This window comes from Nilaparvata lugens, chromosome 6, assembly GCF_014356525.2.
Source record: "Nilaparvata lugens isolate BPH chromosome 6, ASM1435652v1, whole genome shotgun sequence".
Classification (NCBI taxonomy): Eukaryota; Metazoa; Arthropoda; class Insecta; order Hemiptera; family Delphacidae; genus Nilaparvata; species Nilaparvata lugens.
In genome coordinates this window covers 42,163,934-42,178,840 of record NC_052509.1, presented here as the reverse complement: position 1 = coordinate 42,178,840, position 14,907 = coordinate 42,163,934, and the positions used below count along the sequence as shown (strand labels likewise).

The 14,907-nt window shown below is 33.0% G+C and overlaps 1 protein-coding gene across 2 annotated transcripts in view; it reads left to right on the top strand.

The window, feature by feature from the left end:
- LOC111048118 (glycosyltransferase 25 family member) overlaps positions 1-13,554 on the top strand; it is a 223,260-nt gene extending 209,706 nt beyond the window's left edge. Inside the window, exons 6-10 of one of the 2 annotated variants that reach the window (XM_039430825.1) lie at positions 4,660-4,734; positions 7,322-7,379; positions 8,233-8,363; positions 8,785-8,988; positions 9,864-13,554. In XM_039430825.1, the coding sequence (XP_039286759.1) occupies positions 4,660-4,734; positions 7,322-7,379; positions 8,233-8,363; positions 8,785-8,988; positions 9,864-10,020 (625 nt within the window). In that variant the 3' untranslated portion in view covers positions 10,021-13,554. Of the gene's footprint in view, positions 1-4,659; positions 4,735-7,303; positions 7,380-8,232; positions 8,364-8,784; positions 8,989-9,863 lie in introns of both variants that reach the window. The other variant, XM_039430824.1, reaches the window with a different exon arrangement.
- The last annotated feature ends 1,353 nt before the right edge of the window (positions 13,555-14,907 follow it).

Below are 14,907 nucleotides of genomic sequence, written 5' to 3'. Positions count from 1 at the left end.
CCAAATTTCTACAGGTTATGGCCTGCGCACATACGATTTGAATTGCTCATCACGAAACATCACAAATTCGTCTGTCACATATTGATTCATTAAAATTTTCAAAAGAATCTTGCTTGAGAATAATTTTAAATTCTTGGAATCACCATATTTCACAAGGATTTTACCTGATATTCTTTACAAACAATATTTCCACCGTGAAATAATCTTGAAGGAGATTAATATTCTATTTTTTCTGATTGTGGAACGTGACTCTACTCGACAGAATAAGAACTCAAATCAAGGTAACCTAGAAATAAAAATAAAAATACGAATTTGCTAGCCTGAAGGAATTCATTCACAAGTGGCAGACGGGTAATGATGAAGAGAATACAAGGATGCAAGAAAAACACTACAGCGTCGACGATCAATCTCACGATACGAGTTGGAAAGGAAAGCCAACTCCGGTCGGTGGAAGGGAAAGGTGAACCTCTTCTTTTGATGGAACGTCCTTTTTCCTGTCGCATAAAAGTTGTCGGAACAGTAATCATCAACTCACGCCCTTAGAAGTCATCTGTCTTGCGTCGCGTTGTTGTGCTCTTGTTACGCCTCAAGTCCACAAACATAATTCCAGTCTTCACATCAAACCCATTCGCCTGGAAATCAATGACCCAAAAACTTAACATGTCTGCAGATTGCAAAACGTAGGCTGACAGTATAAACGTGATGGAAAATGGAGAAGTGTGGAAAGTGATAGGTTCTATGGTTTGGAAGTTATATCAAGATATAACTTACACAATCAACCTTAATTTTTCCATTCACATCGTTTTCCACTTTTTGAAGTGTATGGCCATAAATATCCACTTTATTATAAAGAAATGAGAAAATTTTTCTTTATTTGTTTAGTGTATAGTTCTCACATCAAAAGTTCTATCACGAGGTCTAGTTGATCGCTGTACAGGAAATGGAATAAGTTTCGGAATAAGTTAATATTCAACCAAATAAATATGATACACATAATGCTTTCTGTGCAAACTGCATTCGAACGAATGCAAAATAATAAAATAGGTGAGTTCTCGTTCGTTAGCGGGTATTCTTTTTAAATCATGATGAAACTCCACTCAAAGTAACTGCACTTGAATAATCTAATATAGTTTTTCCTAATTCATAAGAGTATCATAATCAAATAGTATCATTAATGGTATGCTTTACCTGCATGTTTATTCAGTCATGGATTGAGCAAATATGTTTCTTCATCTCCTTCTTCCGTTTTTCTTTTTGTCAGTTCCTTTCTTGTATATAATTTTGGATTTACAATTATCATGACTAATGGAAAACTATATAACATTCTCAATATTTACTCTCCACTTGCATGACAGATTCTTTGTGGTATTTCAATATGTAATCATTAAGGACAAATTTTTTCGAACTTGTATCAGCCGTTTATTCCCGATTCCACGATTGTACCAGAAAAATCATGCAAATAAACACCGTATTCCATAATAATGTATAATATGGAGTATTATATAGATGTATATCTATAGATATATTATACTAATGTATAATATAGAGAGGTTGCATTTTTACATCTACAATTTTTCCCTTTACAAGGAGTAATACTAACAGGGAATTCCCAAATTAACATAGGGTTTTAAGCTTTCCGTTACCTCAGACATTGCTACTACTTCTTGAGACAAGATAGAATTATTCTTGCGGCCAGTGTGGGCGTTGGAATTAGCAAGGTGCTCTGCCCAGATCTCCCCGGACCACGGTCTGGAAGTGAATTGGCTCTTTCCTAAAGAGCCGTCTGCTCTGCCTATTGCATCGCGGTCGCCGCTTTTGCAGTTGAATTTCCACAGCAATTAATGGAAGCAGCACTCGTTGTGTAGTTGTTGTCGTCTGGGCGAGACAGGCTGCCGCGTCGCTTCATTACTTCTCAATATCGTTGGCAAACTAGGCGTGCTGCAAATTTTCCTCTTCATTATCCTTTTCTCCGTCTTCTATCTTTGATCTGTCTCCCGCTTCCACCTCCATCTTTCTTCTCCCATCTTTATTTTCTCTCCTGCTTCACTTCTTCTCTCCGGTCTTTTCTTGTCTTTCTTTATTCTGTCCCCTGATGCACAACTGCTTCTCTTCCCATCTCCACCCTCCCAACTTTCTATCCTCATTCTGCCTCTTGTCTTCAAAGGGAAGAGGGTTCAGTAGTATAGTACATTACGTTTTGTCACCTCTTCAACGCAGCAACCATGAGATGGCAATCCATTATAGAAACTCTTCATCAGTGTGGCTCATCGTTGATTTGTCCAAACATATTTCCTAAATCAATTTCCGTGAGAATTCATTTTATTAGTAGAATAGATAAAGCTCTTAGTTATTCAAATCTCAGTTAAGCTCCGTAAGTTAAATGTGCCTGCTACTCCCATTGTTGGGGTGACCACTTTGAGAACCCAACTCTTCTAAATAGCATTTATGAGTTTCAAAATCGCTTCCCGGTGGTTCGGAACTCGCCTAAATCTGATTCGTCTCATTGCTCATACACAAGTCTAGAGTTCTTGCGGACATCACCCCCAAAAAAATTCATTCATATTTCAATTGTCCCAATTAATAGCCATTTATTTTTTTAATTCATCTTTTTTCAGCTTATTGAAAATGCAATCAATTACTATCTATTCGTCTCAGTAATAACTTGCTCCAAAATATATCATTTGAAATCAACATAGCTTCAGTTTTATTAGAGCTCTACGTAGTAGCGAAGTTTACTTTAAACGTTGGTGCTTGTAACTTGTCTCCAACTTCATGTTGTGTCAATGGTGGAATATAATTTTGACATAGCACTCTCAATAGCGAAGGTTAATTTAATCGGTGTTGCTTGTACTTTGTCTCCAATGTCATGTTGTATTAATGGTGAAATATGTTTTGTCAGAGAGCACTCTCATGAAATGGCTGATTAGAAGGTGACAGTGCTATTTTGTACAATAATTATTCTCTTTTAAAGACCATCGAATATTCATTTCGAACAGGTCAGATGAGACTGTTGTGAGCGATAATAAGTATACATGTATATTAGCTAGGAATTGAGTTACATTATTAGTTTATGCTGATATTATACGGTGATAATATCGTATGAGTGTGTACCCAGTACTGTGTATTAGATAATATCAGCTCTAATAATTATTATCAATACAGTCTTCTACGAAGAATATAATACTGAATATAGATTCAGAGTTAGGGAATTGATTCATAATTCAAAAACATTCTGAACAATCACAGTACCTCATTTCAATAAGGTACTTTTAATTATTTACTTCCTATTATCTTGTATAAAAAATGTGGTGTGGCGCACTCACACAACTTTCCTTGCCGTTATGAAAATTAATCAACTGACGCTAGTGTTCACGCGCATCTCAAGTCTACTATTCTAAAATCTGAGCCAGCTGGTGACAGGACAATAGCGCTGCAGACACACGAAGTCTGCTATCTCTTCATAGTGAATGATTTAATAGAATCAACAGTTGCCAACAGTTTGCAATAATTGAATAATCACATTTTCTCGAATTTCGAGCTTATTTTCAATTTTAGGTGGAAATGTTACTAACATTACCTGTAGACATTTTTACGCTCAATCTTTCCCACTTTAATTTTTCCGTTTAAATTGTATCTGAGACCTGAAAATTGTAAATCTAAAATCAAACTTTGCTTAGATGGGGTGGAGCTTCTGTAATTTTTACAGATATGGGACTTGTGGTAGTTGATATAGCTCATCAATGACTATTTTACGTAAACATTTGATCAAAATCGTTGGAGCCATTTTCGAAAAATCGCGAAAAACCTTGTTTTTGACAACATTTTCGCCATTTTAGCCTCCATCTTGAGTTGCATTTGATCGAAATTTTCGTGTCGGATCCTTATAGTGTAAGGACCTCAAGTTCCAAATTTCAAGTCATTCCGTTAATTGGGAGATGAGATATCGTGTACACAGACGCACATAGACTCATACACACACACACACACACACACACACACACACACACACACACACACACACACACACACACCACACACACACACACACACATACACACCAATACCCAAAAACCACTTTTTTGGACTTTGGGGGACCTTGAAACGTATAGAAATTTAGAAATTGGGGTACCTTAATTTTTTTCGGAAAGCAATACTTTCAATACCTATGGTAATAGGGCAAGGAAAGTAAAAAGGTAGCATAATTGATAAGGTGCGTACAGATATATGCGCCGCGAACATGAGCAATTCACTTTTAATCAGCTGATTATATCTGTATTTTCACAGAAACGGTAAGATACAGATATTAAAAGCTTGGCATCAGCCGAATTGTTCATGTTCGCGGCGCGTAAATCTGTACGCACCTATAGAATTTCATTCATTAAGGAAAACGCAGTTGGGTGTGAAACAGAAGTTTTTATGAAAAATAATTTAAGATTTTGCAAAGTATGAGAAAAAGAACCCAACCTAACTCTCATCCATTGCCTCTATCGGTTATAATCATATCTTAACTCAATTATTATCCATAGATATTATTGTAATGATCATTGTTAATTAATTCAAAGAATGAAAAATGATAAAAAATGTATCAATAAATATAATTACATCATTCATCAAGATGATTCAATCTAACTATGAATAATTGAATCATTCTATTTTCAGATTACTGAATGATTCTACTCTGCAGGAGATGGGAGTACATCTCATGGAAGGCTACGTTGATCCTTATCACAAAAGGTGAATAGTCCGTGCACTCATCAGAATCGCCTGGTTTTGAATTGATAATAATTATTAATATTCAGTATAATTGTTTGTAGAGAAGATCAATCGCTAACACATTTTCACATCAATTTTTGACATCACTTCGATTACTGCAATATATTTCACGCAACTTGGATAAATTATTAGAGGAAACAATTTTGTTGAAAACAAAGTGAAATATTTTCCTGTTCGAATCAATATCTCATCTATTTCCAATTACCTCTTCTTTGAAGTTAGTCTGTTTTAGACAAGTTCCTCTATTTAGATAACAAGGGAAGCAGAGAGAATTAAAATGACTAAGAAATTGTCATATACAATTAGTCAACAAAAAAACATACATTAGTCAATGGTTTTTCCATTTACATGTTTGTATCTTTCACACTTGTTTTCTTGGTTCTTATTTTGTACGGAAAGTAAATTTTGTTATCATGGCGATTCTGTTGCTTAAGCCGCCATTTTGTCACACCGTTGAGTGGTAGGAGACTGTCTAGCTGGGCCAATGGCAGGCGTTCATACCCTTGACCAATAGCAGTACACGCCTACTAGTATAAATTCTGCTGCTATTGTATTAATTAGTTTCAGTTTATCAGAGATTGACAATGGTGTAATAACCGAAACCGGTCTTTCTAAGTATCAATAAATCTGTGTTTTTTTTGACAATTTCTTAGTCTTTTTCATTCAATATGAATAATTACCACAATATCAACTTCTCAACTACACAAAAAGGAAGCAGAGTGATATTCTCAATCTTATCTGCTATTTTTACCGAAGATAATACTTGAATAGAATATTTCTTGTTACTCTTTGTAGTAATGTTATTACTCATCATCTTTCTGGTAGGCTATAGAGAGTGTTTCATTCGATTTGTTTCTCTGTAGTTCACCTTTGTTTTGCCACCTCTTCGTAATATTGTTGATATTTTACTGAAGTTCAATTGAGACATGTTCCACTGAATTCTACGATAGGAAACAATTTTATTCTATCTGGAGACTGAACCTCTCCAGATCTTTCTTGTAGTACGATGTAGTCTCAATCCATAGGTTCTGTTGAGATTGAGATAGTTGAGCGTATCTGAAGGATAGCGAATAGCGAGACGCTGTGCAATATATTATGGAAATGAATTGTAAATGGGAGTCTGACTGCGTCGGAGCCATATCTTATGTCGCAGACCTGTTTCTTTCATCTTTTCTGGCTATTTTTCGTTTTTATCCCAGAACTCACCGGACCATAAATCCTTAGCGCTCATATCCTTGTACCAAAAGCCACTCTTAGCCTATGAATTCTGCAGATTTTCCAGTTGCCATGCAATTTAAATTATTCCATAAATTGCTCCATCCCACGTTCTCTTTCCTTCTCATAAAATTTTATTTTTTTCTAACACTTTTTCTCTACTCTCTGTGTGCGTTTGACCCTTCAGGATCAGGTGCTCTCCAACGAGTCAATAATCTTCCAAATACATAATCCTGCAAGCAAATTCAAAATCCTAAAACCATTTATATCCTCGAATACTCTCCATGTAATCTGCATTTCTCTGAGACTCTTCTTATTTTGAGAAGATACACATTCTGAAACTCATAATACAGTATAATGAATTTATTTATGCATGGATTCTAGCAAGGAATAATTCATATCCAATACGATATTATCATACTATACTCATATTTTTTTAAATCTCATTTGTGAAAATACTCAAGACTAAATCTGTTTAGTTAATCACTGCAATAAATGTTCTACTCAACTTTTTTCATTCTCATTACAAAATACGTATACCTATTCTACTGTACTCCAAAGAAAATAAAAAGATAAAAAAATGTTCTTCTTTGAATATTCAGATTTCTTGAATTTTGAAGATGATTGAATTTTGTCGCTCTCAATCAGTAATTTTTTCGCATTGAGTTTTACTTTCACATAATCAACTCATATATTGAAATCAGAACTGTTCAATGAACTATATTCCAGGAACCAACAATATTCAATACTATTTCTTATATAATACACTATTATTCGTCTGAAAGAATAATATTTCTCAAATTTATGCCTCGACTTGAAAGGCACTTTCACTAAAGTATTTTCATCATGAGAATAAGATTATAATACTTCCATCAGCTCTTCTTGATCAACATTTTCCAGTTTATGAGCATCAATTCCTTAGTGCCAAGTTGTTCATCAGCAAAATCTATCCACATGTTTTTCACTGTGCTAGATTCACTGACCAAATTGTCCAACCCGGTGAGCGCTACATGACAGAATTGGAGCATCAGCTCTATCAATTTTCAGTGGACGCATGAGGATTAAATCCCCTGCTCGCCTGATGGATGAATTCTAAATTAAATGGAAAATCAATTAGATTGTTCTTATCGGCTAGAGCTGTATGAACATTTTCCACTACCCAAATGTAAATTTATGGTAAACCGCCCCAAATTGTATTGCTGCAGTCTTCCTACAGCAATTTAAACAGTCTACTCATTAATTGGCTGGTAAATAAAATAATGTACTATTTCTCTTCTCCAGAACTATTTATTTTGAAAACAATTCTATCCTGTAGATTTTTTCAATGTTGCAGACCAATGAAACGGGGAGAGATTGGTTGCTTTTTGAGCCATTACTACATCTGGAAAGAGGTAAGTTCTTACCTCTAAGGTTTGATATTTCTCATGTGATGTAAATCAAGTCTCTTCAATTTATGTAAATCATCTTTCGAGCTCATATCACTAGTTTGTACAATATTATTAATAACTCAATATCGGGGCACCGAGCTTCGCTTGTTATGTATTTATAAACTATTGATAAACAAAACACAATTCTTTAAAATGTTTTGGGAAGGATTAACAGGCACAGCCCAAAACTGTTTCTTCCCCAAATTTTGATTTATACACTAAGTTATAAATAGTCCAGAAAGTAGGTTATGTTCCATACACTTGAATTCAGGTTCAATTTTTAGTCCAAACATTTAAAAACAAAAAATTCTAATTTCGATTATTTACAAACAAAATTGAATAACAAAGAAACACTCACTAATCACTTAAAATTGTCAAATAATGATTAACTTTGAAAATTATTATATACTCTAGTTTAGAATGATTATCATGTCATGTCAAGAAATCAGATTATTCGATTAAAATTTCTGGCTGATTGATTACTGGAAATAATTCTGTCTCTCACACACACGCATCTTCTGTTCCGACAGACGACGAAATTATCATCTGTTTTTCCAAGGATGAATCATTGTTATCTTTTTCATGTCCTACAGCGAGTTTTCCCAGGGATGAGACCTAGTGCAATAGAATTTTTATATCATAAACTTACTATGTTCCAAATTTCGTAAAAATCGTTAGAGCCGTTTTCGAGATCCGTTGAACATAACCAGATATAAATATAAAAATATAACAGATATATAGAAATTGCTCGCTCAATATAATAGGACTATGTTGTTGGAATGATAATTTCTTCTTTATCGGATTCATGTATTTTCAGATATTGGAGGATGATTCGTTAGACAAAGTAATCGTTTTAGAAGATGATGTTCGCTTTGAACCATTCTTCCGACAAAAAATGGACTCCATCCTTTCGGAACTAGAAAAGTTTGAGATTCCATGGGATTTGGTGTGAGTAGATCACGAAATACTAAGATTTTCAAATTCGTGAATTATAAAAGCACAGTTTCTTCTTCATTATACAAGTACTTTTGAATGTTTAGATTACTAATAATTAATTTTTTTTTAATTTAAATTCAAATCCCAATTTAACTTTATCATTTTTAATAAAGCTCAAGACTTCTACGTTGTTAATGTCGTTCAAATGTTTCAATTCAAATCTCACATTAAGAGACTGTCTTTCTTTGGCATAGATCGAACCTTGTGATTTATACGAAAGTGACATTAATTATTCGAAGTACGTGTAGTTCTCGTAAAAAATCATAAGAGAAGGTTCTCGTAGGTTCATCAGATTTGTTCATTATACTTTTTGTGAGATTTTTAGATAAAAGTAATATGACGCTAGTTAATTACAATATTTCGCAATTTGCAGATATTTGGGAAGAAAGCGTTTACAGGAAGCAGAGGAAAGTACTTTTCCAGGTTCTCAATACTTGGTGTACCCAAATTACTCATACTGGACCCTGGGGTACATGCTTTCAAAAAGTGGCGCTAAAAAACTCATGGACGCTAATCCACTCGATAATCTTCTACCTGTTGACGAGTTCCTTCCTATACTTTACGATAAGCATCCAGAGTAAGTTGCTAAAACAAAAAATAAATATTTTTGAAACTCCGTCAATACAAGAAGGCTTTTATGAGCTTTCCTTATAGTTCAACATCATTTCTCAATTCTCGAGCTTATTTCACTTATAAACTACAGCGAACATCTTACATTCCACTTACATCTCACGTACATTCTACTTAGTCTATAGTCTAAGTAATTATGTATACATCTGACTTACATATTACTCATATATTGATTTACATCTTTGCTCGTAGCTACATTGATAATTCCATTGCAGGTTTATTGGAGAGTGGAACTTTTATGATGCAAACTTATCATTCCAGAAAAAATAGTTTCTTTTTCCGTTGATATTTTATACATCTTATAACCAGGATGTCTCGTCATTCTCGCATATTTTTTGAAGGAGAGCTTCCACTATTCTTGCTTTGCTTCTCTCAAAATGTCTTGTACAGTAAAATGATTTTCCGCACTGCACTATCTTATCTTCATTATTCACTTACTTGACTTGATCATTTGTTACAGCTTGAGTATGGAAAAGATCGGATGTTCTTGGAACTCCCAGAGCATGTACATTCTCAAAGGAGAGCTTTCTCATTTTTATTAATTTATCTTTCTCAATTCAGCTTAGCTTACAATAATGACTATAATCATTGTTCCACAAAGCATCCTCATTTGTTACTCTGGAGTTTAGAACTATCAGAAGAGTTCAGCTTGAACTATTTCCAGAGATGTAGATGAGAATAGAGTGTTATGATTGGTCCGTAATTGAATTAAAATTCAATATTATCCAAGTAAGAAAATTCTGGATGTTGTGTGTGTGTGGATGTTGTGTTATCATGTATTCTACTCTAATTTGTGCTCAGTCTCCGTTTATTTTGTTCCAGTGAGAATTGGAAATCCTATTTTCCGAAAAGAGATGTTCTGGCGCTGTCGGCAGAGCCTCTTATCATTTACCCAACTCGTTACCTGCATGAAGAAGGCTACGTTAGTGACACTGAAGATTCGCTCCCAATATCAACCACTCCTAGGATTGATCTTTAGCGAATCTCACTATATCGCCTCTGGCTCAAAATCAAAACAAGCCCAATCTTCGAATTACTAGAGTTAGTCTGAAAATATAGAAAGTGTTTCTAAATACCAACTTGTGTTCCTGTTTAGATATGATTATGTTTGAATATTACTGCTTCATATTTTGTGAAACTTGTATCGTAATTATTTAAATTACAAAAAATTCTGAGATTGACTTCATATAAAATGAAAAGCTTTAAATTCTCATTATAAAATAGAAGTGCCTTAATACCGTTAGATAGTCTGTAATATCAAATACGTTTTTACTGTTGATCCTCTTCCATATATTTACTGTTATTTCTTATTGGTTACATGTGCCATTCATTTTATTATGTTCACTAAATTAGTTTCATCAGATGAAAATTATAAAATTCATAGAATCAGTCAAGATTTCTGTGATAAGCATAGTAATCAATTAGCTTTAGATTTTATATATATGGAAATTACCATGACTTATGCCATAAATTATATTATTATGTACTTCATTTATATCATTATATCAGTACTTTATGATGATAATAGTATAAGATTCCACTTTGTGAATGATCTTCAATAATAATCCAACTCTGTGATAGAAGTCTTGCAGTAATGTACTGTATATTATAAATTGTGTACCTGTCAATTCGGAAAATCAGATTATAATAATTTTCAATCTCATTGTACTTTGAAATTTGTACTATTATTATTTGAAAAATGGTATATATATTCCATTTTCGTATTTATACGTGAGGCTTGAAAAGGATGTAATTATGTGGAAAAATTCTAACACAACACCAAAAGACCAATAATTGAAAATCTCACTTGCAGCTGTGTCATCAGTGAATATTCTTATTGCACAAACTCAATGATCAATAAGAACCATTACAGTGATAGAATAATTTTACTTTGCCCCAATTGAAAGTTCCATAACAATACCGAACTATTCCTAGGTGACGATAACGTTATAGCACAAAGTCCTTCATCATTAATCGGGAAACTCTTCCATTAAACTCTCTTATAAAAGAGTTAAATAAAGAGTTAAAAGAGAGTTAATTAAACTCTCCTATGATTATTGAGATAATACTATAATTATTATTAGTCAGTATTGGATTCGATTTGTATCCATCTCCAAAGGCATGAATTATTATGTTGTGATCAGTAAGAAATCTATATTGAAAGATTAATGTGTTCTTAATAACCAAAATGAATGAGTCCATAACAAATTCACATCATCCCATGGCTATTCACTAATTAATAGAATGGTTCAACTGCCAACTTTGGTGATAATCAATGTCTCCGCTTATAACACATTCACTTTGATTAAAGGAAAGCAGAGTTTTGTTTCAAACCTCGATCCCCCATCTCAGTCCCACCGGAACTCCTTGCTATAGATGTTCCTCGCATCTTGCCAGAATATAATTTAGGAACTTTGATTGCCTACAGGCGTCGGTTTGTTGGCTTCGGCGTTAGGCTATATTAATTTATCTTATAGAGGTCCTTCAATTTCCCCCGTGTAAACATTGAACAATTATTATTAGTATTATAGACTCAGATTTCTTTAGAGTATACTGCTTCAGAATATCAATATCACTTACTCTTACTCTTATTCAACCTCAAATAGCTGTGCAGAACTATTGATCAATAAATATATGGTGAATTTGACGAATTATACATTTTTTCTATCATATACCCATTCACTGTTAACTCATTTCTTTTTTTTTATTCTCTGAGTATATGATAATCATTGTATAAGTAGTTTATGAGTGTAGAAAGAATATTTAACAAATTTCTTATTCTCATTAACTATGTAATTTTCATTCAACTCACAAATAAAAGGTTACAACTTGAGCTTCAAAAACTAAAAACAAAAAGTCTAAGTTCTTAGTAAATATTTTTATCCATGTATCAAAGTTTTTTACTTAGAAATGTTTGCTTCAGTTCGTAATATGTACAGATTTCTAGAATAGACACGTTATATTATGGCCTTCACATAGACTGATATATATATATCACACTCTCATCTTATCCTTGGAAAGCCAACCGCTATGTAGCAAGTTTGACAAGTTTTAATCTATCATTAAGATGTACAGTATGTGAAATTCTCTACTTTACTGAGTTTTCGTGTGTGAGAAACATCAAACATTAATGTTAATGATTATGTATTCAGTAGTTCATTTCATTCTATTTTATTTCGTAATGAATAATATACGAATATAACCTTGATGCATGTTGTTTATTGTGCAGTCTTTATGTGACAGATTGTTTCAGTAATAATTCACTGTTCACTGGGATACCTAGGGAATATATCTGTGAGATACATTCAATAAACTGAAATGGCAAACTCATTCATTCATTTTGGAATGGTTGTAGCATTAATTACCTCATACAATTGATATCAGCATTGAACTATACTGTATGCTATCACCACTAAATTTAGTTTCATAAAGGATGAAATGTCCAATGTGTATCCGAGTCTCGAAACTTATTTCAAAGCCAGACTAGTCGAGTTAATTATGTAAACGTCATGAATAGCAAATCAAGAGAGGCACCTAGTGAAACACATGTCGTTGACTGTACCTCTCACATAAATTATGGTATGCGAATTTATAATTAATGAATCGTTGCTAAAACATTATTGCTAATCACGTAATGTAGGCTATGCTTATATAATATGAATATACTGAAATGCTTCAAACTATTTGCTGATATCAAATTTAATGTGTTAGGACTCATTGAATTCCAGAAAAAATAAAAACTGTTCAAAGCAATTTCAAAGAGAAGTGAATGTATGATTTCTGTTTGTATCTATGAAGCATTTCAAATTTAACAAAACTGTTCCAGAACAGAATTTTCGAAAAGGTTAATGAATCAAAGCTGCTCATTCTATCATTGTTATTGAAAACTCAATACAATAGTCTCCCTCTGGAACATAGGTACTTCAGAGTAAATCCGTTTCTTTATTTCCAAAGATCAATGAACGATGAAATCTCCCTAGGAATTTCCTCATATAGAAATCTTTTCTAAATTGTTTCTGTGCTACATGTATTAATAACATTGTAATAGGATTTTCCATTGATCAATAACATTAATCATCCACAATTTCATTTATTTCATGCGAGTTCTTATTATAATATTTAAATTGGAACTATATCACTTCTCTATACCCTGCCATAATATTTTAGACTTCCATGATTTATTAACATCTTATTTAATTCCATTTAGAACATTGTAACCATTTTATAATATTATATAAACTCATAGTATACTTCATAAGTCTATCATGCCAAAATGATTAATCATTTGTTATTTTATGTGAGTTATCTCTTATGTGGATTTTAACATTCTGTAATATGACAAAGTGTCTCGAATTAGTAGTTCGCAAAGCAATATTATAATGAAATGCAATGATATTTACTTTAACTTAGATTTATTAGAGTTTTATCTTGTTATTCTTATTATTAGTCTTGCCATTTTTATTCTCTCATTTATATTTTTAAGAATTTATTAAAAATTTCATATCAATCCAAATAGTTTTTATTATCATGTGATTTATGAGCAACAAGTAAGCCGTGATTGCGACAATAATATAACAGCTCTTGTGTTAGTAGGGTAATTGATATAAAATAATCCATGCTGTCTGCATTTCATGTTTTTCCTCGATTATTGCCTACCTTTTTGGTTTTTAATTTATTATGTTCTATGCTGTTTCATTTCTCAAATTTAATTTAAAACATTCCTTATTCTTAAAGCGTGGTTTGTCCACGTTAATTTTTATACTCATTTAGCATTTTCACTCAATGAAAAATGATACTAGTTATATATTGAGTCAACTCATCCTATGCAGCTCAATATATGAAGTACTTTGGGTATTATTTATGACCCACGTTCCCCGGAGAGTGAATTTTACACCGGCTTCTCCCTCTCACTTGGTTTACTCGTGCAGTCCACATAAATCATATTATGGTGGCATCAGTTTGAAAAAATACTCTTTTATGTTCCTACAAATTTTTCACTACCGACACGTCCTGATATTAAGAACGTCAAAGGGTGAAGCCAATTTTAGACTGACTGTTCCCCTTTTAATATTTATGATATAAGAAAAATAGATACACGCTTTACAATGATAACACTCTCTCACAGAAAAATAATGAGTTTTAGAAATGTTTACATCATTAAGGGCCTTTAGAGTTTAAAAATCATTGTTAAATATCTCTGTCTATGATGATTGTTGAATATGGAATAAATATGGCCCTACATCCAGCCAGTATCTATATCATTTGAATTTGTAAAATATCGTTTGAAATTAAAATCTTATTAGTGTAATAGTTCGCAGCTGTATAAAGTGAAATATTTGAGATTGAAACACCACCCTGCGACAAACCTCTTTTCAAATGCTGGATTGCACCAACTATCTTTAATTTATTAGTTGATCATATCTGTTTAACTCAGCTCAGTATTAGCTTATCTGCTTCTACTTATCCTCCATCAAAATTGATATTATTCACCTAGTCCAACCTTGTGTGAATTATATTAATGCAATAATTTTGTGCAAAATGGAAAGCTCATCACAACATTATGGAAAGCCCCATTGAGATAGGAGTGCGTCAACACACATGCTTCTTTATTCTGTTATTAAAACTAGCTGCATTACATTCATGAAATAGCGTAGCCGAATTCATGAATTAGCTTTACGAGCATTACCTTTGTTCATAGCACGCCACTCAACAATTCTATCGTCAGCTTCAACTATTCAACCATCTTCGTGGCTTTGTCTGATGGCCTCCTTCGCCATGAATTATACAGTATTCAATTAAGACGCTCACTTAACTAGCAAATGTCTGGAGGATTCCCCAATTGCCTCAATTTTCACAGCTTTAGCAC